The sequence below is a fragment of the Salvelinus fontinalis genome, chromosome 2, assembly GCF_029448725.1.
Source record: "Salvelinus fontinalis isolate EN_2023a chromosome 2, ASM2944872v1, whole genome shotgun sequence".
NCBI classification, from domain to species: Eukaryota; Metazoa; Chordata; class Actinopteri; order Salmoniformes; family Salmonidae; genus Salvelinus; species Salvelinus fontinalis.
In genome coordinates this window covers 30,492,377-30,515,540 of record NC_074666.1, presented here as the reverse complement: position 1 = coordinate 30,515,540, position 23,164 = coordinate 30,492,377, and the positions used below count along the sequence as shown (strand labels likewise).

Below are 23,164 nucleotides of genomic sequence, written 5' to 3'. Positions count from 1 at the left end.
CATAAAATACTGTAAAAACACCAGGAAATCAGCTCCAAGTCATTATAATTTTGGAAATCTGTTCTCAAGTATTCCCACACGCATAATAGAGATGCAAGTGATCTTATGCGAATGTAAGCAAGGTTTGAAATGATTATATTTTAGACAAATATATTTGTTTAGGGTTCTTGCGGTCAATTTGCGGTCTACAAATGATTTGTAATTATGTTCCAGCCCCCCGACCTTCCACCCAAGAACAACATCGGCCCGCAGCTGAATCTAGTTGATGATCCCTGTTTTATGGTGTTGTGTGAATAGAGTCTTCTATTCCACCGCCAGTGTGTGAAGTGTCTACTGAATCAGAGTGAGTATCAATTGGCAGCAGCTTTTATTTCAGCTCAACAAAGCCCTGCAGTCACAGAGCCAGTAGCAGGTCCTCACGTCACTGGGCTAGTCCAAGACACACTAAACCAGCTTTTCTCCACTTTCTTCGCCATTACACAACACCTGCTTGCTGACACAACCGAGCCTGGCCTGAACCCAGTTTGTTGATGCGATTGTCTCTACAACAGGAAAGCTACACACGTGAAAGATGTGTACAGTAAACAGTAAAAAATATACTTCTGGTGGTGTTTAAAATGGCACACATGACACAAGGGGGCGCCCTCTTTCAGAAAACTGATCATTATCAACAGTGTGGGGGTCTCCATCACTACATTAACACACCCACTGCCTTGAATGTTTATATGCCTTAAAATCCTGCACCATACTGCAGGAAGTGATATTGCTCAATCCGTCTCCAAGGTTAACAGTAGTGTAGCGTGTCATTGTTGCCATTCATTCTTGTGTTTTCTGGTTTAGGAAGTTAGATCTGAGTGAATGAGTGACACACAGTCAGGCAGGATTCTGTGGGTGGAAGGTGAGAAGGTGTGGTGGAATGATAGGCAGCCAATGTTCCGAAGTGATAGGATCAACCATGGCTCATTTTCCCTTTGTATCACTGTCATATCTCCCTTTAATGCTTAGTCTGTCTTTAATGCCCCAATTTCTATACTGTATCTATCTTGTTAAAACAAATGTAGGTTACGAAAGTTCAATGATGAAGGCTGGTCTGAATGGCTTGTTACTAGTAAAAACAATAATTCACATTGTTTCCTATCTCATCAGCTTAGCCGGTATTTATAGGGTAGTGTTCATAATGTAACCTCATTAGCATAGGAGGTAGTTATTTGGTAGCATTTATAGTGTTACCTCTTAAGCATTGAAGGTATCTATCGTAATGTTTATAATGTTACCCTTATCAGCATAGCAGGTATTTATATGATAGTGTCATGTTCTCATTCACATAGCATCACACCTTTATTATTAGCAAATGTGCTGACTGTCACACACCTATTAACTTCAGCCTATAAGCATGGCACACTAAGGCAACTTCACCACTCTTGCTGATTAACCTATGGGCTCACTCATGCAATAAACACTTTCCTTTCTTTCAACCACTGGGCATAAATCTAGGGGGTGTATATGTCAACTCAAACCTTGAGTCTCCCACTTGTTTTGCAGCAACAATCTTCCAACGACCTTCCACCAACTGAAGGCCGTAAACAGATCCCAGTTCTCCCAGTGGGGGAGGCAACCAGTCATCAGCATCTGGCTCTGAGGCGCACTTCTCAGAGACAAGGCCTACCCCATACTATTCCATATTGTAGTCTGTCTCTGTTGTCATTCAGTTAAGCCTGTGCTTTATTGTACTTCATAGTCTTACAGGCAAGTCTGATTTACAATGTATATATACACTGAACAATAAATATAAAGCACATGTGAAGTGTTGGTCCTATGTTTCATGAGCTGAAATAAAAGATCCCGAACTTTTCCATACACACAAAAGGCTTATTTCTCTCAAATTTTGTGAGCAAATGTGTTCACATTCCTGTTTGTGAGCATTTCTCCATTGCCAAGATAATCCATCCACCTGACAGGTGTTGCATATCAAGAAGCTGATTAAACAGCATGATTATTACACAGGTGCACCTTGTGCTGGGGACAATAAAAGGCCACTCTAAAATTGGGCAGTTTTGTCACACAACACAATGCTACAGATATCTCATGTTTTGAGGGAGTGTGCAATTGGCATGCTGACTGCAGGAATGTCCAACAGAGCCGTTGCCAGAGAATTTAATGTTAATTTCCTTACTATAAGCCGCCTCCAACGTCATTTTAGAGAATTTGGCAGTACGTCCAACTGGCCTCACAAACGCAGATGGTGTGTATGGTGTCGTGTGGGCAAGCGGTTTTCTGAACAGAGCGCCCCATGGTGGCGGTGGGGTTGTGGAATGGGCAGGCATAAGCTACGGACAACGAACCTAATTGCATTTTATCTATGGCAATTAGAATTCACAAAAATACCGTGACGAGATCCTGAGGCCCAATGTGAGGCCCATTTTTTGTGACCAACAAATGCATATCTGTATTCCCAGTCATGTGAAATCCATAGATTAGGTCCAAATTAATTTATTTCATTTGACCAATTTCCTCATATGAACTGTAACTCCATAAAACCTATGAAATTGTTGCATGTTGCGTTTATATTTGGTGCAAATAATAAAATTAAAAACATCCATTATTGAAAGAGTAAATAAAATAAATCTCTACCTTATAAGATGTGTGATAAAATGTATTTACAAGTACATGTATGATATACGTCTATAGGCCTGATCACCAATTATGATGAGACAGCCTATAGGAAGGAGGTCAGTGACCTAGCAGTGTGGTGCCAGGACAACAACCTTTCCCTCAACATCAGCAAGACAAAAGGAGCTGATCGTGGACTACAGGAAACGAAGCACGAGCACGCCCCTATCCACATTGATGGGGCTGTAGTGGAGCGGGTCGAGAGCTTCAAGTTTCTCGTTGTCAACATCACTAAGGAATTAACATGGTCCACACAAACCAACACAGTCGTTACTTTACCCCTATCCATATGTACATACAGCATCTACCTCGTACCCCTGAACATCGACTCTGTACTAGTACCCCGTCTACATAGCCAAGTTATCATTACTAATTGTTTATTTATTCCTCGTGTTACCTTTCTATTATTTTTCTCTCTGCATTGTTGGGAAGGACCCATAAGTAAGCATTTCACTGTTAGTCTACACCTGTTGTTTACTAAACATGTGAAAAATAATATTTGATTTGATCAGGAGAACTTAGTTTCCAGTCAACACCATAGGGGGTTATGGGGCTGGTTGGAGGCAGGATTTGATCAGATGGGACAGACATCAGATAACTGAAGAGCCAAAAGGCAGGAGACCTGAACCAGCACCTTGTCTCTGGCTAGAATGGACTGGTGATGTCTTCATGTTTGGGCCAGTGACATCTTCATGTTTCTCCTAAACTGAAAGCCATACTTGTGTACTGTAGGAGTGAGCGGCAGGCTCCACCGGGTAGGACCATATGACCATCTCTCAAACACTGTTATGAGTGTACCTTCTCTCTCTCTCAGCATAGTGGGATACAACATGGCCATCACAGTCACAATCCATGTCTATGTGCATCAGATGAGGAAGATTCAAACATAATACAGCCTTGACCTCCAGTGTCATTCAGAATCACATAGCTCTTCCAGTCTCATCAGTAGGTAAAGACGCATGATCGATTTAACCACCAAAATGAATAGCTACGTCATTATGAGGAAAATAAAAGGATTGAGTACTATACACTCATTGATCCTGCCAATATTGATATTTAGTCTAATTGTGGCCAATAAAAGCTTTACTGCTAACATTCCACCCTCTTTGCCGGCGGCTTTTCCAGCCCTATCTGTACCTGTCTTAGTCATCCTCTACACACACATGATAGTGTATTGATTTGGACATCAGCGAGGGCCCTGCATTGATGTACCAGATTTCCATAGGCAGAGTAAGAAAGAGGGGGAAACCTTTGAGACCACAACACCCATGATCCTCAGCATGGACCCAGAAAGAGACAGATGGAACGGCTTCCTTCAATGGACACGTTGGGCACATCAGATCACAAAAACTACATAACACATGGAAAACAGGCTTCTTGGAATTGTGGGGTTCTTCTTCTGCATTCAAAGGTGTATGACAGTTAAGTTTTATGTCCAGCAGTAATAGGCAGTCATTTATGCTGTCATTGTTGCAGGAAGCAGGAGTGTGTTAGTCACTGAAAGCTCCTGGCCCAGGGAGGCTTCCACCAGCCCTATTGCCCTTTCCCTTACCTTGAGCTTAGCCCTTAGCCACCCCTAGATACAGGGCTTCCACCAGCACTAGCCCTTACTGTAGCCTACCCCAGATACCACAGGTTTAAAAAAATAAAAAAGGGTTTCACTGACTAAATTCACAACGGGACCTTAATCATAACCATAGAACACACTCACAAATCTGCTACCAGATACACATACATTCATTTGGGAATCATGTAAATGTATGGGCCATTAGCTCAGTTAAAATGTTAATTATTCAAGTGTTAAAATAATTCTGTAAATGAATTTAGAACAAATGGCTACCAAACCAAATGTAATGAAACAGATGCCACCACACCAAGAGACTGCTGCTGGTGTCATTTCAGCCATTTCTAATAAGAGTAATCATCATACTACATAGTCAAAATACAATCACATAGTAGGATTTGGCGGTACGCCGTATATACCGTATCCCGGGGTATTTCGAAACAACATCAGTATGATTTTCCAATACTGTCAATAATGTTTTTTGTTTTTATAAATTTGAATATTAGTACTTTTTAAATAAATACCTGCAGTCAACTTGTGCACTAGGTAATAGATAAAGCAGACCGTGTTAACCATTATGAAGCTTACCAGTACTAGTTCCCAAAACAGCTGTTTGAGCAAGTCAAGTGTGTTTGTTTACAAAGATAGACAATGAGCAAAATGGGAGATTCATGAGGTGAGTCACCCCTACAGCACAACTTAAGTGAGGTGATCAAGTTACAGCTGTTTGCCAGCTATGCATCTTATAACTATTAAGTTAACTATCTAAGATGTACCAAATAAATTATCTCCAGCTGGGTTCTGCTACTTTACTAATGCCAGCTAAGTGGCTAACCTTAGCTTGCAAGATCAAGCTTCTTGGTAACAGCAGCAGACACGATCCCGTCCGGAAAAATAAGATCCCTGCTGTCTAATATTTATTTTGTACATTCTGCGTTTCGAGATACTTGCATAATTTTAGGAGCTGGGTTGTTAATAGTAAAATGTTTGCAAGCGTTCGTTAGCATTTACCTAGCATCCGCTATGGGGATTCCTTAGTACTTTTTTGTATTTTTTTAGCATTCTGATGAGTGATGTTTTTGGGGGGGTTTTACATTTGAAAGAAAATACTGTATATCCTGGGATGGCACAAGCACAGTTAACCCAATCAGATAGTTGTCTGTAAAAAAACATGAAGTGCATAAAACAGTACATGACATTATAATGAGTGGAATGTACAGAGATCCATAATACTCATATTGAGGGAGGGATGAGTAGAGGGTAGAAGAAAGAAGGACACCGACCCAAAAAATGCATTAGTCCCTCCCAAATAGTGGTCCTGGACTGGCAAGCCCCTCCAGTCAGAGACCAGTCCGTCCAGACAGAACACCTCCCCACACCAGTCAGCAGAGGTAGGGAGGGAGACACGCCCCTGACCCATCACCACACTGTAGGGTCCTTACGCTCCTTCTCACTGGCCTTCAGCTTTTTCTCCTGTAGGATGTTGGCCTGCAACTCTCTCTCCTGTAGGACCCTGACCTGTAGCTCTCTCTCCTGCAGCTCTCTGGTTTCCTGCAGTTTCCTCCCCTGCAGCTCCATGTCTGTGTTGGCATGGCGGTTGTAGTACTTGAACACCATGAAGAGACCCAGAAGCACCAGGACTATTGCGATGGTTCCCCCGATGGCTGCAGCCAGGATGCCTATATCAGAGATGGAGACTGGAAGAAGCAGCACAGCCAGCACACACACACAAACAACAATACATTAGTCCATGCTAACGTTTCTATGCAACACACCAGTGTGAGTGAGTGAGTGAGTGACCTTTGTGGACAACCCTGAGGATGACCTCTCCATTGATGCCGTGGACGTCGGGCAGGTTGCGGACCTGGCAGGTGTATGTGCCGTTGAAGGTGAAGGGAACTTCATGCAGGCTGATGGAGGCGTCCTGTCTCAGGATGTCCCCTGACCACACTGCATGGCCCTTAAACCGCCCCTCTGTAGGGGGGTACGCCGTCTCCTGGTAGTAAAACACCTGACACACACACACACACACACACACACACACAATTATGCGCTGCCCTATAATATTGATGTTTTACGTAATACTCTGCTCAAAAAAGCCTCCATGTCTATCCAGTAGTCAAGCTGGTTTACGAGGCTAACCCAGTCTCCCTCCTAATTCAGACCCCTTCCTTGTATGACAACTGTTAGTTCTGCTTCCAGTGTGGAAAGGTCACCCACCGACTCCTCAGCTCCCTGGCTCAGGGGACGGAAGTTCCAGGAGACAGCCACAGAGGAGTGGGACACTGGGTGTTTGGACTTAAAGGTGCACTTCAATCTCACTTCTGTCCCGTTCAACGCCTCCACCTCATTGGATGTGAAAATCTCCATCCCAACGACTCGCAGCACACCTGACACACAGAGTGGACCCAATGAGACACGTAAGCACAGCTATATACACTACATTATATACACAATAAACCTGAGAGTAGCATGAGCAAGCACCTTATCAAAGTCCTCACAGAACTTTTAGAGCACACTATTAAACACAGAAAAATTTATTTCACAGCCTCATGTGTACACATGATGACCATGAGAAGGTTGATAGCGGTTTTTGCAACAACCGTGTCTGTTAACACATCTTCAGTCTAAACTTGGTCCGCTCTCTTCAGTAGCCACAGACTCGCCTCCCAAAAAGTCAAGTGGTTCGTTGATGACACTTTTCAAACCCCTGGAGCTGTAGCGTAGCTCAGTACTACGTGTACCTTCCCTCAAACGCTTCAACCTGTACTCAGTCAAACCCTTCAAGCGTGTTATCTCTCCTACAGTACTTTGTGCGGTCCAGTGTGGACCAATCACCATAATGAGCTGAGCTAGAGTTATAAATCACACCCGAGTCAAACACAAACTGAATGAACATATAAACGATAAAAAATGATCAAATTAGAAAACAGGTGGAGTGGCCCTGTATTGATTCACTCAGCATGAGGTCTTCACAGGTCCAACAGACCCGAAATTCGGAGATTCGGCCCGGGTTGGGTCCGGGTCTTAAATTAAGACTTTTGTCTCTGATCTGGGTCGGGTCAAATATAATTTCCATGGGTCTTAATTTGCAATTAAAATTGCCTACTGGACCCAATTGGACTCGTCCTCAGTTAATGGAATGTGTGTGAGGTGATGAGAACTGCGTAAGCTTGTTATCTGTGTCAGCCATTTGCAACTCAATAAAACGTATAGCTTATGTCCAGCCGAAACTGGTTCCGGCTGCTCACCTCACATGTGCCTGCTGCTGAGGAGGGAGAGAGAGCGAGTGAAAGGAGCCTTGGCTACTGTTGATTAATAAGACGGCAACCTTTTTCATTGAATTAAAACAAAAGTAAGAGGAGAAAGAGTATAGTGAAAAGAAAACTCGGAGACAATTTTAAGTATATATATTTTTTTTATTTGTATATTTTTTTAAAAAATGTAATACTAAATTTGATATTTTATAAACAATACAAAACATAGTCGTGACCAAAAGTTTTCATAATGACACAAATATTAATTTTCAAAGTCTGCTGCTTCAGTGTCTTTAGATATTTTTGTCAGATGTTACTATGGAATACTGAAGTATAATTATAAGCATTTCATAAGTATCAAAGGCTTTTACTGACAATTACATAAAGTTGATGCAAAGAGTCAATATTTGCAGTGTTGATCGTTCTTTTTCAAGACCTCTGCAATCCGCCTTGGTATGCTGTCAAGTAACTTCTGGGCCACATCCTGACTGATGGCAGCCCATTCTTGCATAATCAATGCTTGGAGTTTGTCAGAATTTGTGGGGTTTTGTTTGTCCACCCGCCTCTTGAGAATTGACCACAAGTTCTCAATGGGATTAAAGTCTGGGGAGTTTCCTGGCCATGGACCCAAAATATCGATGTTTTGTTCCCAGAGCCACTTAGTTATCACTTTTGCCTTATGGCAAGGTGCTCCATCATGCTGGAAAAGGCATTGTTTGTCACCAAACTGTTCCTGGATGGTTGGGAGAAGTTGCTCTCGGAGGATGTGTTGGTACCATTCTTTATTCATGGTTGTGTTCTTAGGCAAAATTGTGAATGAGCTCACTCCCTTGACTCAGAAGCAACCCCACACATGAATGGTCTCAGGATGCTTTACTGTTGGCATGACACAGGACTGATGGTAGCGCTCACCTTGTCTTCTCCGGACAAGCTTTTTTCCGGATGCCCCAAACAATCGGAAAGGGGATTCGTCAGAGAAAATGACTTTACCCCAGTCCTCAGCAGTCCAATCCCTGAACATTTTGCAGAATATCAGTCTGTCACTGATGTTTTTCCTGGAGAGAAGTGGCTTCTTTGCTGCCCTTCTTGACACCAGGCCATGCTCCAAAGGTCTTCGGCTCACTGTGCATGCAGATGTACTCACACCTGCCTGCTGCTATTCCTGAGAAATCTCTGTACTGGTGGTGCCCCGATCCCACAGCTGAATCAACTTTAGGAGACAGTCCTGGCGCTTGCTGGACTTTCTTGGGCGCCCTGAAGCCTTCTTCACAACAATTGAACCGCTCTCCTTGAAGTTCTTGATGATCCGATAAATTATTGATTTAGGTGCAATCTTACTGGCAGCAATATCCTTGCCTGTGAAGCCCTTTTTGTGCAAAGCAATGATGATGGCACGTGTTTCCTTGCAGATAACCATGGCTGACAGAGGAAGAACAATGATATCAAGCACCACCCTCCTTTTGAAGCTTCCAGTCTGTTATTTGAACTCAATCAGCCTGACATAGTGATCTCCAGCCTTGTCCTCGTCAACACTCACACCTGTGTTAACGAGAGAATCACTGACATGATGTCAGCTGGTCCTTTTGTGGCAGGGCTGAAATGCAGTGGAAATGTTTTGGGGGGATTTAGTTCATTTGCATGGCAAAGAGGGACTTTGCAATTAATTGCAATTCGTCTGATCACTCTTCATAACATTCTGGAGTATATGCAAATTTCCATCATACAAACTGAGGCAGCAGACTTTGTGAAAATGTATGTGTGTCATTCTCAACTTTTTGGCCACGACTGTACACATGACATCATACAAATTAGAGGTCGACCGATTAATCAGAATGGCCGATTAATTAGGGACGATTTCAAGTTTTCATAACAATCGGAAATGTATTAATTTATTTAATTTAACTAGGCAAGTCAGTTAAGAACACATTCTTATTTTCAATGACGGCCTAGGAATGTTCTGCCTCGTTCAGGGGCAGAACGACAGATTTTTAACCTTGTCAGCTCGGGGGATCCAATCTTGCAACCTTACAGTTAACTAGCCCAATGCTCTAACACCTGCTTACATTGCACTCCACGAGGAGCCTGCCTGTTACGCGAATCTAGTAAGCTAAGGTAAGTTTCTAGCTAGCATTAAACTTATCTTATAAAAAACAAATCAATCAATGGCTGTCATTGCTCCAATGTGTACTTAACCATAAACATCAATGCCTTTCTTTACATTTACATTACATTTAAGTCATTTAGCAGACGCTCTTATCCAGAGCGACTTACAAATTGGTGCATTCACCTTATGATATCCAGTGGAACAACCACTTTACAATAGTGCATCTAACTCTTTTAAGGGGGGGGGGTTAGAAGGATTACTTTATCCTATCCTAGGTATTCCTTAAAGAGGTGGGGTTTCAGGTGTCTCCGGAAGGTGGTGATTGACTCCGCTGACCTGGCGTCGTGAGGGAGTTTGTTCCACCATTGGGGTGCCAGAGCAGCGAACAGTTTTGACTGGAACAGTCTTTAAAATCAATACACAAGTATATATTTTTAAACCTGCATATTTAGCTAAAAGAAATCCAGGTTAGCAGGCAATATTAACCAGGTGAAATTGTGTCATTTCTCTTGCGTTCATTGCACGCAGAGTCAGGGTATATGCAACAGTTTGGGCCGCCTGGCTCTTTGCAAACTAATTTGCCCGAATTTTACGTAATTATGACATAACATTGAAGGTTGTGCAATGTAACAGGAATATTTAGACTCATGGATGCCACCCGTTAGATAAAATACGGAACGGAATAAACATTTTGTTTTCAAGGTGATAGTTTCCGGATTAGTCAAAGGTATATGGTTTAGAGAGAAATAGTCAACGCGTTATAATTCCTGTAATAACTTGCGGCTGAACTTGAAAGGGGTTCCTTCATTATTTTACCGTTCATGTCTTCCATAGAGAATGTCTTGATCTACTTCAAATAAGGTCTGTGTTTCGCGGAGGAGCAGACTGGCAGGGGATCATGCAGACAAGCTCTGCTTTCTGCACTACAACCTAAAACTTCTTAACTGGGAATATTGAAGACCCATGAAAGCTGGTGGTTTGTTTTAACATATGTTCTCATGTTATTTGAGACTAAATTGATTTTATTTATGTATTAAGTTAAAATTAGTGTTCATTGTTCATTCAGTATTGTTGCAATTGTCATTATTACAAAAATGTGTGTGTGTGTGTGTATGATATATATATATATATATTTAAAATACTTTATTTTATTATTATTTAATTTTTAAAAATCGGTATCGCCTTTTTTTTGTCCTCCAATAAATCGGTATCAGCGTTGAAAAATCATTATCTGTCGACCTCTAATACAAATATCAACTACATCACACCTGCCCAGACCCAGTAGCACCCCCATCTCCAGCGTCCGCATCACTGTACGCCACATGGCCTCAAACTGTACCATTTTGTTGTTTCTCTCCGTAGCACACACACTTTCAATTTTTAGATAAAGCATTTGACTTTTTCATTGTGTGAATGATGGAGGATTGGTTGATTCCCAGTTAAGTATATATATATGTTGTTTAAGATGATTTACGAGATAAGTATCATCCAACCCATTGGGTATCTCACTTCACCCTCATATGCCAGGTCTTGAAATGCATACAGGTGGATTAAAAATCAATTGACGTATTCCCTGAAGGCATGGATTATTGAGTCCTTATTAGCTTTACAGTTTTCATATTGTAGTGGACAAAGATGAGAAGACCGTTGGCATGGCCAAATGGACTGTGTTTTACAGTTTACAATTGGCTCATTCATCCCCCTCCTCTCCCCTGTAACTATTCCCCAGGTCATTGCTGCAAATGAGAACGTGTTCTCAGTCAACTTACCTGGTAAAATAACGGTAAAAAAAATAAAATAAAACTCACTATTAAGGTTAGAAGGAATTTATTCATCGTATTCATTATAATGATTATTATTAGAGGTCGGCATGGCCAATTAATTAGGCCCATTTCAAGTTTTCATAACAAATCGGTTTTCTGCATTTTTCGAAGTTATTTATGGCCGATTACATTGCACTCCACGAGGAGACTGCGTGGCAGGCTGACCACCGGTTACGCAAGTGCTGCAAGTAGCCAAGGTAAGTTGCTAGCTAGCATTAAACTTATCTTATAAAAAAAACAATCTTAAAATAATCACTAGTTAACTACACATGGTTGATAATATTACTAGTTTTACTAGCTTGTTCTGTGTTGCAAATAAATTAACAGGCACCACATTGATTATCATCGAATCACAGCCTACTTCGCCAAACGGGTGATGATTTAACAAAAGTGTATTCGTGAAAAAAGCACTGTCGTTGCACCAATGTGCCTAACCATAAATATCAATGCCTTTCTTAAAATCAATACACAAGTATATATTTTTTAACCTGCATATTTAGTTAAAATAAATGAATGTTATCAGGCAATATTAACTAGGGAAATTGTGTCACTTCTCTAGCGTTCAGTGCAAGCAGACTCAGGGTATATGCAGCAGTTTGGGCTGCCTGGCTTGTTGCGAACTGTGTGAAGACCATTTCTTCCAAACAAGACCGTAATTAATTTGCCAGAATTTTACAGAATTATGACATAACATTGAAGGTTGTGCAATGTAACACCAATATTTAGAGACTTACGGGTTCGATAAAATATGGAACGGTTCCGTATTTCACTGAAAGAATAAACGTTTTGTTTTCAAAATGATAGTTTCCGGTTTTGACCATATTAATGACACGGCTAGTATTTCTGTGTGTTTATTAGATTATAATTAAGTCTATGATTTGATTATTTGATAGAGCAGTCTGACTGAGCGGTGGTAGGCAGCAGCAAGCTCGTAAGCATTCATTCAAACAGCACTTTCCTGCGTAGGCCAGCTGCTCTTCGCAATGCTTGAAGCACAGCGCTATTTATGACTTCAAGCCTATCAACTCCCGACATTAGGCTGGCAATACTATAGTGCCTATAAGAACATCCAATAGTCAAAGGTATATGAAATACAAGTGGTAGAGAGAGAAATAGTCCTATACATTTCTATAATAACTACAACCTAAAACTTCTAAAACGGGGAATATTGAAGATATCATGTTAAAAGGAATCACCAGCTTTTATATGTTCTCATGTTCTGAGCAAGGAACCTCTTCTGGCTGCAGGGTGAATATTGAAAAAACTGGAAAATATGCGCACATTTTCAAACGGCCTCTTAAGAAATTTTTGATCTTACAATATGCATATATTTACTACTATTGGATAGAAAACAGTCTATAGTTTCTAAAAACGTTTGAATTATTTCTCTAAGTTGAACAGAACTATTTTTACAGCCCATTTCCTATCCAGAATTGAGATTTCCAAAATGCGATGTCTCTCTTTAAGACCTTGTCTATAAAAGGTCATGTCACTTAGGACCGTAGAAACACGTCACACGCCTTCATCTGGGTGTAATGCGGAAGTGAGAGAAAAAAAGCAGTCGAATATCTCTTCCAGGGGCTGAACACAACATCTTCTAGTGAGACCTGCGCAGTTTAATTTTTTTTCTGGGCGCGAGGTAGAACTTGGACTCGGCTCCTGGAATACGCTCGTTAAAGGTGAATATGACCTCTGGCTACGATATTATTTGATACATGTCACAAAATCATCCTAAAGTATGTTTTTTCAATATACTTTAATTATATTATTGCAATTTATTCTGGACTTTAGACGTGATGCTTTGGAATAATTTTTTGAAGAAAGAGAGATTAGCGCCGCACGGCCATTGTGCTTGCTAACCCAAGAGGGAAATAGTTCGTTCTGGAACCCAACTAAAGACTGTACTGGACAATGGACCCCTTTGCAACATTCTGATGGAATATCAACAAAGATAAGGACCCAATTTGGGATGCTTTTTCATATATCTGTCGAACTGTGCTATGCTAGCGTTTGACTAGAATCAATGCTGCCGTATGCTAGCTAATGTTGTAAGCTAATATAACGATATATTGTGTTTGCTGTAAAACACTTCAAAAATCGGAAATATTGGCTCTATTCACACGATCTTTGTCTTTCATTAGCTATCCACCATATGTTTTTCTGAAATGTTTTATGAGGTGTAATTAGTAGTTGACGTTGGTGTCTGTATTTTCTCTGGCTACTCCCGTGCGATTTCAGACTGTAGCTATGATGTAGCTATGATGGGAGCAGTAATGTAAAACTGATTTATAGCTAAAATATGCACATTTTATGAACAAAACATAGATTTATTGTGTAACATGTTATAGGACTGTCATCTGAGGTAGTTTTTTCTAGGTTGTTTAGGTTGGTTCTAGGTTAGTTAGGTTGGCTTGTGCATGCTACTTGAATCATACTTGTGCTGCTGCTACATGTCTGTCCACTTTTTTATTTGGTGGTGAGCTAACATAAATATATGTGGTGTTTTCTCTGTAAAACATTTAAAAAAAATCGGACATGTTGGCTGGATTGACAAGATGTTTATCTTTCAAATGCTGTATTGGACTTGTTAATGTGTGAAAGTTAAATATTTAAAAAAAATAGATTTTGAATTTTGCGCCCTGCAATAGAGCTGGATGTTGTCATAAGTGTACCGATATCGGGACAGCCCGCCTAACAGGCTAAAGGTTAGCTTTTTTACATGGCACATATTGCACTTTTACTTTCTTCTCCAACACTGTGTTTTTGATATTTTAAACCAAATTGAACATGTTGTTTCATTATTTCTTTGAGACTAAACTGATTTTTATTTATGTATTATATTAAGTTAAAATAAAGTGTTCATTCAGTATTGTTGTAATTGTCATTATTACAAATAAATATACAAAAAAATATATATTTTTTAATCAGTCGATTTAAAATCGGTATCGTTTTTTTTTTGGGTCCTCCAATAATCGGAATCGGCGTTGAAAAGTCATAATCGGTCGGCCTCAATTATAATTTTTGGCCAACTTAAAATATGCAACAAGTGTTTTGTTTCATTGTTTTGAGCCATTTTCTTTGGCCAAATTAAGTTCCAACTGTAATGTTGTGTTTGGCGCAATATAGGGCTACTAGCACTCAAAATGTAAAACCAAAGAGGGAGTGAGACGCAAAAAACTTACACTGAACAAATATATAAAACACAACATTCAACAATTGAAAATGTACAGTTCCTATTAAAGGAAATCAGTCAATTTAAATAATGAATTAAGCCCTAATCCATGCATTTCACATAACTGGGAATACAGATATGCAACTGTTGATAACAGATACCTTAAAAATGTTTTTTTTTTAAAGTAGGGGGGAGTGGATCAGAAAACCATTCAGTATCTGGTGTGACCAATTTCCTCACGCTACGCAAAACATCTTCTTCGCATAGAGTTAATCAGGCTGTTAATTGTGGCCTTTGGAATGTTGCTCCACTCTTTAATGGCTGTGCGAAGTTGCTGGATTATGGTGGGAACTGGAACACGCTGTTGTACACGTCGATCCAGAGCATCCCAAACATGCTCAATTGGTGACCCCTTGACTTTTTCCACATTTTAATACGTTACTGCCTTATTCTAAAAACCATTTAATCGTCCCCCCCCCCCCCCCCTCAATCAAAACACAGTATCGACAAAGCAAAAAACAGTTCAGATTTCTGCAAATTCATTAAAAATTAAACGGAAATATCACATTAATATAAGCATTCAGACCCTTTACTCAGTACTTTGTTGAAGCATCTTTGGCAGAGATTACAGCCTTGAGTCTTCTTGGGTATGACACTACAAGCTTGGCACACCTGTATTTGGGGAGTTTCTCCCATTCTTCTCTGCAGATCCTCTCAAGCTCTGTCAGGTTGGATGGAGAGCGTCGATGTACCACTATTTTCAGGTCTCTCAAGGACATTCAGAGACTTGTCCCGAAGCCACTCCTGTGTTGTCTTGGCTGTGTGCTTAGGCTCGTTGTCCTATTGAAAGGTGAACCTTCACCCGTAGTCCAGTTTAAGGTCCTGAGCGCTCTGGAGCAGGTTTTCATCAAGGATCTATCTGTACTTTTCTAGATCCTCCCAGTCCCTGCCACTGAAAAACATCCCCACAGCATGATGCTGCGATCCCATGCTTCACCGTAGGGATGGTGCCAGGTTTCCTCCAGATGTGACGCTTGCCATTCAGGTCAAAGAGTTCAATCTTGGTTTCATCAGACCAGAGAATCTTGTTTCTCATGGGCTGAGAGTCTTAAGGTGCCTTTTTGCAAACTCCAAAACGGGCTGTCATGTGGCTTTTACTGAGGAGTGGATTCCGTCTGGCCACTCTACCATAAAGGCCTGATCGCCGACAGCTGAACCGTGAAGTTTTTAATAATAATATTACCAATATTATTTTTGTAATTTGTTTCAGGCAGATTTTAAGGGCACGTAACTGTGGATCATTTGGCCAATAGGCCTATCGCTCGTTTATTTATGGCACTAACAGCACCCAGTCGGAGGTGTCTTTCTCTCGCTCTCTCTGATCTAAACGGGTCACTCAGACCCAAACCCTTTTCGGAACGGGTCTGACTGTCCTCGGGTCCACTCGCAACAGACCTCCGTTCTTTTTAAAATTAATTTATAGAAATCGGATCAGGTGGGAAACCCACGGACAGGTCCAACTTTTGAACCCGTGAAGACCGCTACTCAGCATTCCATTGTGTTTATATTTGGCAGTCTGTGTGTGTGTGTGTGTCTGTCTGGTTAATGATACCGGCAGGTGGCTGGTTAATGATTGTAGATGTTCAGTCCAGAGGTCCACGTATGACAGCCTGAACCAGCCAGGAAGTATAAAAGGATTCTGATAAAGGTATAAAAAAAACATCAAGTGTTCTGGCAAACATTAAATCTTCCATCTGTACCCATAGGCACCACTCTGAAGCCTAGATTAGATTTATCTCCTTCAGGAGTTCGGTGTCCAGGCAGGGAGTATGGCAGGGTAGGGGCTCGAGACAAACAGGGATTAATACCAGCCATGTGCAATCCTTTTTCCTTCATGCTCTGCCTCATTGCCCTGATAGCCCTGTGTTATGGATTAAAACAGTCAGTCACTCTAAATCAACATCCAGGTCATTCCTATCCATCCTGTCATGTCCATGGGCAGACAAGCAAAAGATCAGTAAAAACACTGTAGAAAGTATCTGAGCTGAGGGAACCATCCTGGCGAATCACTGTATTGTAACAAACTACATTTACTACCCTAGAGTAGACATGACATTACTAAATCAATCAACCTGATGGCTGAGCTTCACTTCCCCAGACAGACTTCAGAAAGGCCCCTCTCTGCGCTCCCTGATTGGATGGAATTCATGTGATGACAAATGTGTTGTATTATTCAAACTAGAGCAGCAACACATTACTACTTTGAGTACAGGGAGGAGAGATAGTCCTCCCATGTCCTTGAAAGTATAACCCACACAAACAAAACAGAGACATTTACAGAACGGATGCTTTCATATAAACACTGGGTGTGATCCACTAACTCTTGGCTAAGTTGCCTCAAGGCAGAGCTAGTCAGAGTCAGATCCAAAGAATAAATACAATCTGCAGCACTAAAGACACTCCCCTGCTTCCTGATATCGGACACCCAGATAAAGCCCTCTCATAGGCAGAGCTATAGGGCGTATTATACACATCGGATAGGTACACCATATAGACTTTCATGTTCATACATCAATACCATGAGAAGAATATTCAGTATTTTCACACACTCAATGGTAGCAGAAAATAATCAAACAGTGATACTACTGGCTGTTGTTTTCACAACCTGATAGATAACTAAATAATTCCTGGAGTAACCTGTCCTTCCATATCCATCTAACAATTATCCAGGAGGATAATAACTTATGATCACTATGAGCTTTGGCCTGGTCAACCTGAGAAACATGTCAGAAATGTCAATATATACTGCATGTCCAAGCTATTCTATAATGATAAAGTATAAATCAAGAGTAGGCTACTTATTATCAAGATTGTGGAAATTAGATTGGGGTTCTGGTCACCTGACCTGTAGCCATCTGAGCCTGACAGTGGCAGAGGCAGGACCAAGTCACTTTTATTTGAGTCACAAGCAAGTCACAAGTCATAAGTTCGGAGTTCTCAAGGTGAGTCCCAAGTAGAACGGATCAAGACTCGAGTCAAGTCCAAGTCGTGTATTCTATGAGCAAGTCAAATCGAGACATAAGTTAAGTCAAGACTCAAGTCAAGTAAAAAACAAAATCGATACATGCAACGACTTGTTCAACTACAAATCTTTGTCTATGTATTGAGACAGCCCTTTTCGTCATTTTGTCTACAACACATTTTGATTAGCGCTTGTAATTGTAAAACTTGTAGCAGTCGTAAGGGCATAAAATCAGCAGAAGGCAAGGCAGGTTGACGTGCTCAGAGAGTAGATTTATTTACGGGTCTTGGTGATCCAATGTTGAAAGCGCCGGGCACCAACCACACCACAAATTCTCTTCAGGTATTCAACCTGAAAATCTGTCGTTACCCCTGAGACGACTCCTTTAAACAGGTGCTCTAATCCGAAGTTCAAAACACAAAATTTTTGTCCGGATTCTTTTGACGCCCACCGCAATCTTCCTCTGTTCTTCAGAAATACAATTAATCAAAATAAGCCCACTCCTAGTCACTAACAGCCTCCACTTTTCCCAGCGCATACGTCACCATTTGACACCTCAAACGGGTTTCCCACATGCATCCTTACTCAAACGCATCCCGACAAGAAGCGATTCATTATCATTCATACACGTATCCTCCACTCCAATTTTAGACAATTTCCTTTTTGTTCCAGCTTTCGCTACTCCTGTTGTCGTGTCAGAACACTCGACTTCACCAACTTTGCTCAACACGCTGCTTGATTCAAACTCAGCATCCACTTCCGCCATCTTTTCCAAATTTCAACCGGAATCTCCAACATCCCTCATAATTTGACGTTCGCGCTGCACCCAATCCTATAGCTGTACAAAAAATCAGAAATCCGTTCGCTCACCACCCGACCTTTGTTGATTGACAGGTCAAATCAGAGTGCGGAGTGTGCGTTTCACTTGCCAATTTGTTGCAGTTTTTTTTCTTCCAAGGGCGATGCTGTCTCTGGCTGCTTGATTGATTCAAACTCAGCATCCACTTCCGCAGTAGAGTGAAAGGTGCTGCATGGTCAATCTGACATTTGCAGGGACCTTACAGAATTTACTGTGATAGAGCCTATGCAAAAGTCAGGGCATTCATACTTCTTGCTCTTCACGGAGTAGAGCTGTTGTGAAGGAAGTTGTCAACGAAGTGAGTTTGTGTTTATACAGGACCTACCGCCCCCACCTGTCGTCAACCAATCATGTCAATGCAGAGCTATACGGAGCCCTGCATTGTTAGAACATTTGAGAGGCGGGCAATGCGGTAAGGAGCTTGATTTGGATTTGGCCTCTGCATGCCTCAGAAGGCTCCGCAATTGCGTCACACCCTCCATATGGAGCCTCCAACCACATTTTCGTATCAAGCATAAGTTCAGCTAACTAGCCCCCTGTAATTCAGATTAATACCACAAGATGTCACCAAATTATTTCCCCAACACTTTCCCTGGCTGCCACCCCAGCTAGCACAGTGGATCTGGGCCGATTCCGGCTGAGAGTCGGGGCACTAGGCTGAGAGTCAGACTCAGCCGACGTCATGTGGCCCGAGTCTAGGCCGCCATAAGCAGTATTACGTATGGCTAGGATGCGGGGATAGAGCTCGGGCCGATTCCGATGTGAGTTATCTGACCCAAATGTATTACTTGGGTCTCGGGCCGATTGGGGCTACTCTCTAGCAGATGAATACACGGACTGCTTTATAACATTTCATTATTTTATTTCCCCCCATATTTTCTCATTGTTTCTGTGATTTATTTTACACAGCATTTTATGTAATATAGCTAACTATGTTTTTAAGAGAGAGCTTTTCAATTGGCATCTCTCCCCTGTTTTCAGTCACTCGATTAGGTGTGAGCAGTGCATGAGGTAGGCTAACGAGTTGTGCTCCAATTTTACTGGGAATAGCTTTATTTGTGACTGGAGTCTTTGACAATTTTTTGGGCCTTCCTCTGACACGGCCTAGTTAGTATATAGGTCCTGGATTGCAGGAAACTTGGCCCCAGTGATGTACTACGCACTACCCTCTGTAGCACCTCACACTAGGATGCCGAGCAGTTGCCATACCAGGCGGTGATGCAACCGGTCAGGATGATCTCGATGGTGTAGCTGTAGAACTTTTTGAGTATCTGCGGATCCATGCCAAATCTTTTCAGTCTCCTGAGGTGGAAAAGGCGTTGTCGTGCCCTCTTCACAACTTTGTTGGTGTGTTTGGACCATGATAGTTTGTTGGGGATGTGGATACCAAGGAACTTAACTCTCGACCCGCTCCACTACAGCCCCGTCGATGTGAATGGGGGCATGTTGGGCACAACCTCAGCAAAGCATAAGACATCAATGTTACATTGAATTAATGAGTTAAGTTATTGAAATGTTATATTCCATTCCAATATTATATTCCAATTCATTTTTTTATTTTTTTATTAATTATAAACAACTATTGAAAACCATTTGCTCCTGAATGTCATTATAAAGACTACTGGGATATAAAATCTTGCATTATTCAAAAAATATTTAGTGCAATTGTACATAATGGATATTATGGAAAAGGAACAACGAAAAGATCAAAGAAAATGTATGTGCAGGTGACTTAAAGAGGGACCTTACATCAAATCTCCTCATAGTTCGGATATTAATAGCGACATGTGCAACACCACTTCCGCCAATATTTTATTGAAATAATTAAAATAAGACAACTAGACTTAGCTTTTAAGTATTACTTACTAAAGAATTTCTAAATAAAACGGTTTAAATGGATTTTAACGCATTTGCGTGAAACCCTATGCCATAATCTTCTAACAGGCACCCCATAGGGGGGGGGGGGGGCAGTTACCCCTGTACTTAAAAAAACACCCCTTTTCTAAAAGCAATATTTCATGAAATAGGACTCAAAGAAAGTGTAAACAGTAGCCATTTATTTCCCTTTATAGTTTATTCGCCTTAACATGACCTTCATCCAATATATATTTTTTCTAAACGTTGCTTAGTGTCAGAAATTAGACATTGTTCTTAGGGGGTGGTTACTTCCTGAAGCCCTGCATTGGCTTTAATCCACAATACTCTGTGCCACAAAATGACTGACAAAACATTACAAAACCTGGCAAGATCATTTCAAGTCTCAAGTCAAAGTCAAGTAATTTTATTTTCTATAAAGTGGAGTCTCAAGTTATCAAATTTGTGACTCGCGTCCACAACTGGACAGTGGTGTCAATGTGATTCGTGAGCAAGATGACTGCTGGAGCCTCTGATCAATGTTTTAACTGAATAATAATAGGCCTAAGTGTTAATGTAAAGCTATAAATTATCAACAATATTCGTTTGATTTACTTGATCATACAGAAAAGCGATTAATTGCCATAGGACTGAACACAGAAATTAATGAAGTAACTTCGAACTCACCTGGCACTGCGAATAAACCCATAAGCGCGAGGAACTGTTGCCATGTCGGATACATTGGATTGTCAGTTTGTCCAGGCCTCAAATACACTGACAAACTTTCAAAGAGTTACTGGAAACCTCCAAACGTGAACGTTTTAAGGATCATTCAGGCGAGTACCTCGACAGGTTTTTGATAAAAAATCCTAGCTCTAGGACTCGGAAGTTTGAAACTCAAAGGCTGTGTGTGCACTCGGGCTGTAGGCGGAGTGAGTATTACACACCTTTTGCTTGGTGGGACTGGTGGGAGGCGCACGCTGTTGTAAAACATGTTTGAGTAAAAACGGTTTTTGTCCCCCCAAAACTGTGCAAACTATTAATACTGCTGGCCTACCTTTACTTGTATCCAAGACTTGATGCAATTAGGATATGTCAAAACTGTCCACTGCTGCTCAAACGTTTTTTTTTTTTTTTTTAAATAGGCAATATTTTCCGTTTTCTTCCCCCGTCATTTGCGCAGAGGCAACGCATTACGCACAGCCTACCTATGCTGCCCTACAAAGTGAAACAGAAAAATGGCTTCAAAGTTGTTTTGCAAGCCAGCCAAATATATTGTAGGTAGATCATTGATAATGCACTGATGTATCATCTTATTATGTAGTCATTTGTATTCATATCAATCATAACCACTGATTTGACCTATGACCCATAAAATGCATATACTGCAATCTGCCTTTGAATGACCTGTAACAACTACACTGAACAAAAATATAAACTCAACATGTAAAGTGTTGGTCGAAAAAAAACACAACAAGCTTATTTCTTTAAAATTTTGTGAACAAATGTTTTTACCTCCCTGTTAGTAAGTATTTCTCCATTGCCAAGATATTCTATCCACCTGACAAGTGTGGCATATCAAGAAACTGATGACCATTACACAGGTGCACCTTGTTCTGGGGACAATAAAAGGCCACTCTAAAATGTACAGTTTTGTCACACAACACAATTCCCCCGATGTCTCAAGTTTTGAGGGAGTGTGCAATTGGCATGCTGACTGCAGGAATGTCCACCAGAGCTGTTGCCAGAGAGTTTAATGTTCATTTCTCTACCATAAGCTGCCTCCAACGTCGTTTTAGACAATATGGCAGTACGTCCAACCGGCCTCACAACCACAGACTATGTGTATGGCGTCGTGTGGGCATTATGAACAATGTTGACATCATGGTGGAGGTTATGGTATGGGCAGGCATAAGCTACGGACAATGAACATTTTATTGATGGCAATTTGAATACATAGAAATACTGTGACAAGATCCTGAGGCCCATTGTGAGGCCCATTTTTTGAAGGTACTGTATCTGTGACCAACAGATGCATATCTGTATTCACAGTCATGTGAAATCCATAGATTAGGGCTTAAAGATGTATTTCAATTGACTGATTTCCTCATATGAACTGTATATCAGTAAAGTCTTTGAAATTGTTGCATGTTGCGCTTATATTTTTGTTCAGTATATATGGGTAATGCAAAGGCAAAGTGCAGTATTTACAATCTAAATGTATTTATCCAACTTGTTGTTTTTCTGTTTGATGGAAACAGTTTGAGAGTTCTAACTACATTCCAACTGTATTTAATGGTTTTATGTAGTAATGTTTTCATGTTTTGAATGATGTATTGTAGTAGTAACCCTCAAACATGTATACTGTAGTTAGACCTAAAGTGTATTTGGTAAGTTTCCAGACCCCTTCACTTTTTCCACATTTTGTTACATTACATTGTTCTAAAATTGATAAAATTGTTTTTTTCCCTCATCAATCTACACACAATATTCCATGATGACAAAGTAAAAACTGATTTTTTAAAATTTGTGTGGGGGAAAAAATAAATGTCACATTTACATAAGTATTCAGACCCTTTACTCAGTACTTTGTTGAAGCACCTTTGGTAGCGATTACAGCCTCGAGTCTTCTTGGTTATGATGCTGCAAGCTTGACACACCTGTATTTGGGGAGTTTCTCCCATTCTTCTCTGCAGATCCTCTCAAGCTCTGTCAGGTTGGATGGGTAGCGTTGCTGCACAGCTATTTTCAGGTCTCTCAAGAGATGTTCGATTTGGTTCAAGTCTGGGCTCTGGCTGGGGCACTCAAGGACATTCAGAGACTTGTCCCGATGCCACTC

At 40.9% G+C, this 23,164-nt stretch overlaps 1 protein-coding gene across 2 annotated transcripts; it reads right to left on the bottom strand.

The window, feature by feature from the left end:
• Positions 1-1,704: 1,704 nt before the first annotated feature.
• Positions 1,705-21,477, bottom strand: LOC129816332 (myelin protein zero-like protein 2). Of its 2 annotated transcripts, none has more exons than XM_055870710.1 (4): positions 21,383-21,477; positions 6,455-6,624; positions 6,035-6,245; positions 1,705-5,931 (listed from the first exon to the last, which is right to left on the bottom strand). In XM_055870710.1, the coding sequence occupies exons 2-4, from the start codon at positions 6,602-6,604 to the stop codon at positions 5,654-5,656; spliced, it is 639 nt and encodes a 212-aa protein (XP_055726685.1). In that variant the 5' UTR covers positions 6,605-6,624; positions 21,383-21,477; the 3' UTR covers positions 1,705-5,653. The 2 variants fall into 2 exon arrangements, with proteins under 2 accessions (XP_055726685.1, XP_055726676.1); XM_055870701.1 differs by lacking the exon at positions 21,383-21,477 and adding an exon at positions 21,013-21,279.
• Between the last annotated feature and the right edge of the window lie 1,687 nt (positions 21,478-23,164).

Excerpts from the sequence above, each read along its gene's own strand:
- LOC129816332 (XM_055870701.1), bottom strand. The coding sequence starts at position 21,067 with ATGTATCCGACATGGCAACAGTTCCTCGCGCTTATGGGTTTATTCGCA. Across the intron at positions 6,246-6,454 it reads GCCAGGGAGCTGAGGAGTCG|GTGTTTTACTACCAGGAGAC; the intron begins GTGGGTGACCTT and ends TGTGTGTGTCAG. Across the intron at positions 5,932-6,034 it reads CCTCAGGGTTGTCCACAAAG|TCTCCATCTCTGATATAGGC; the intron begins GTCACTCACTCA and ends TGCTTCTTCCAG.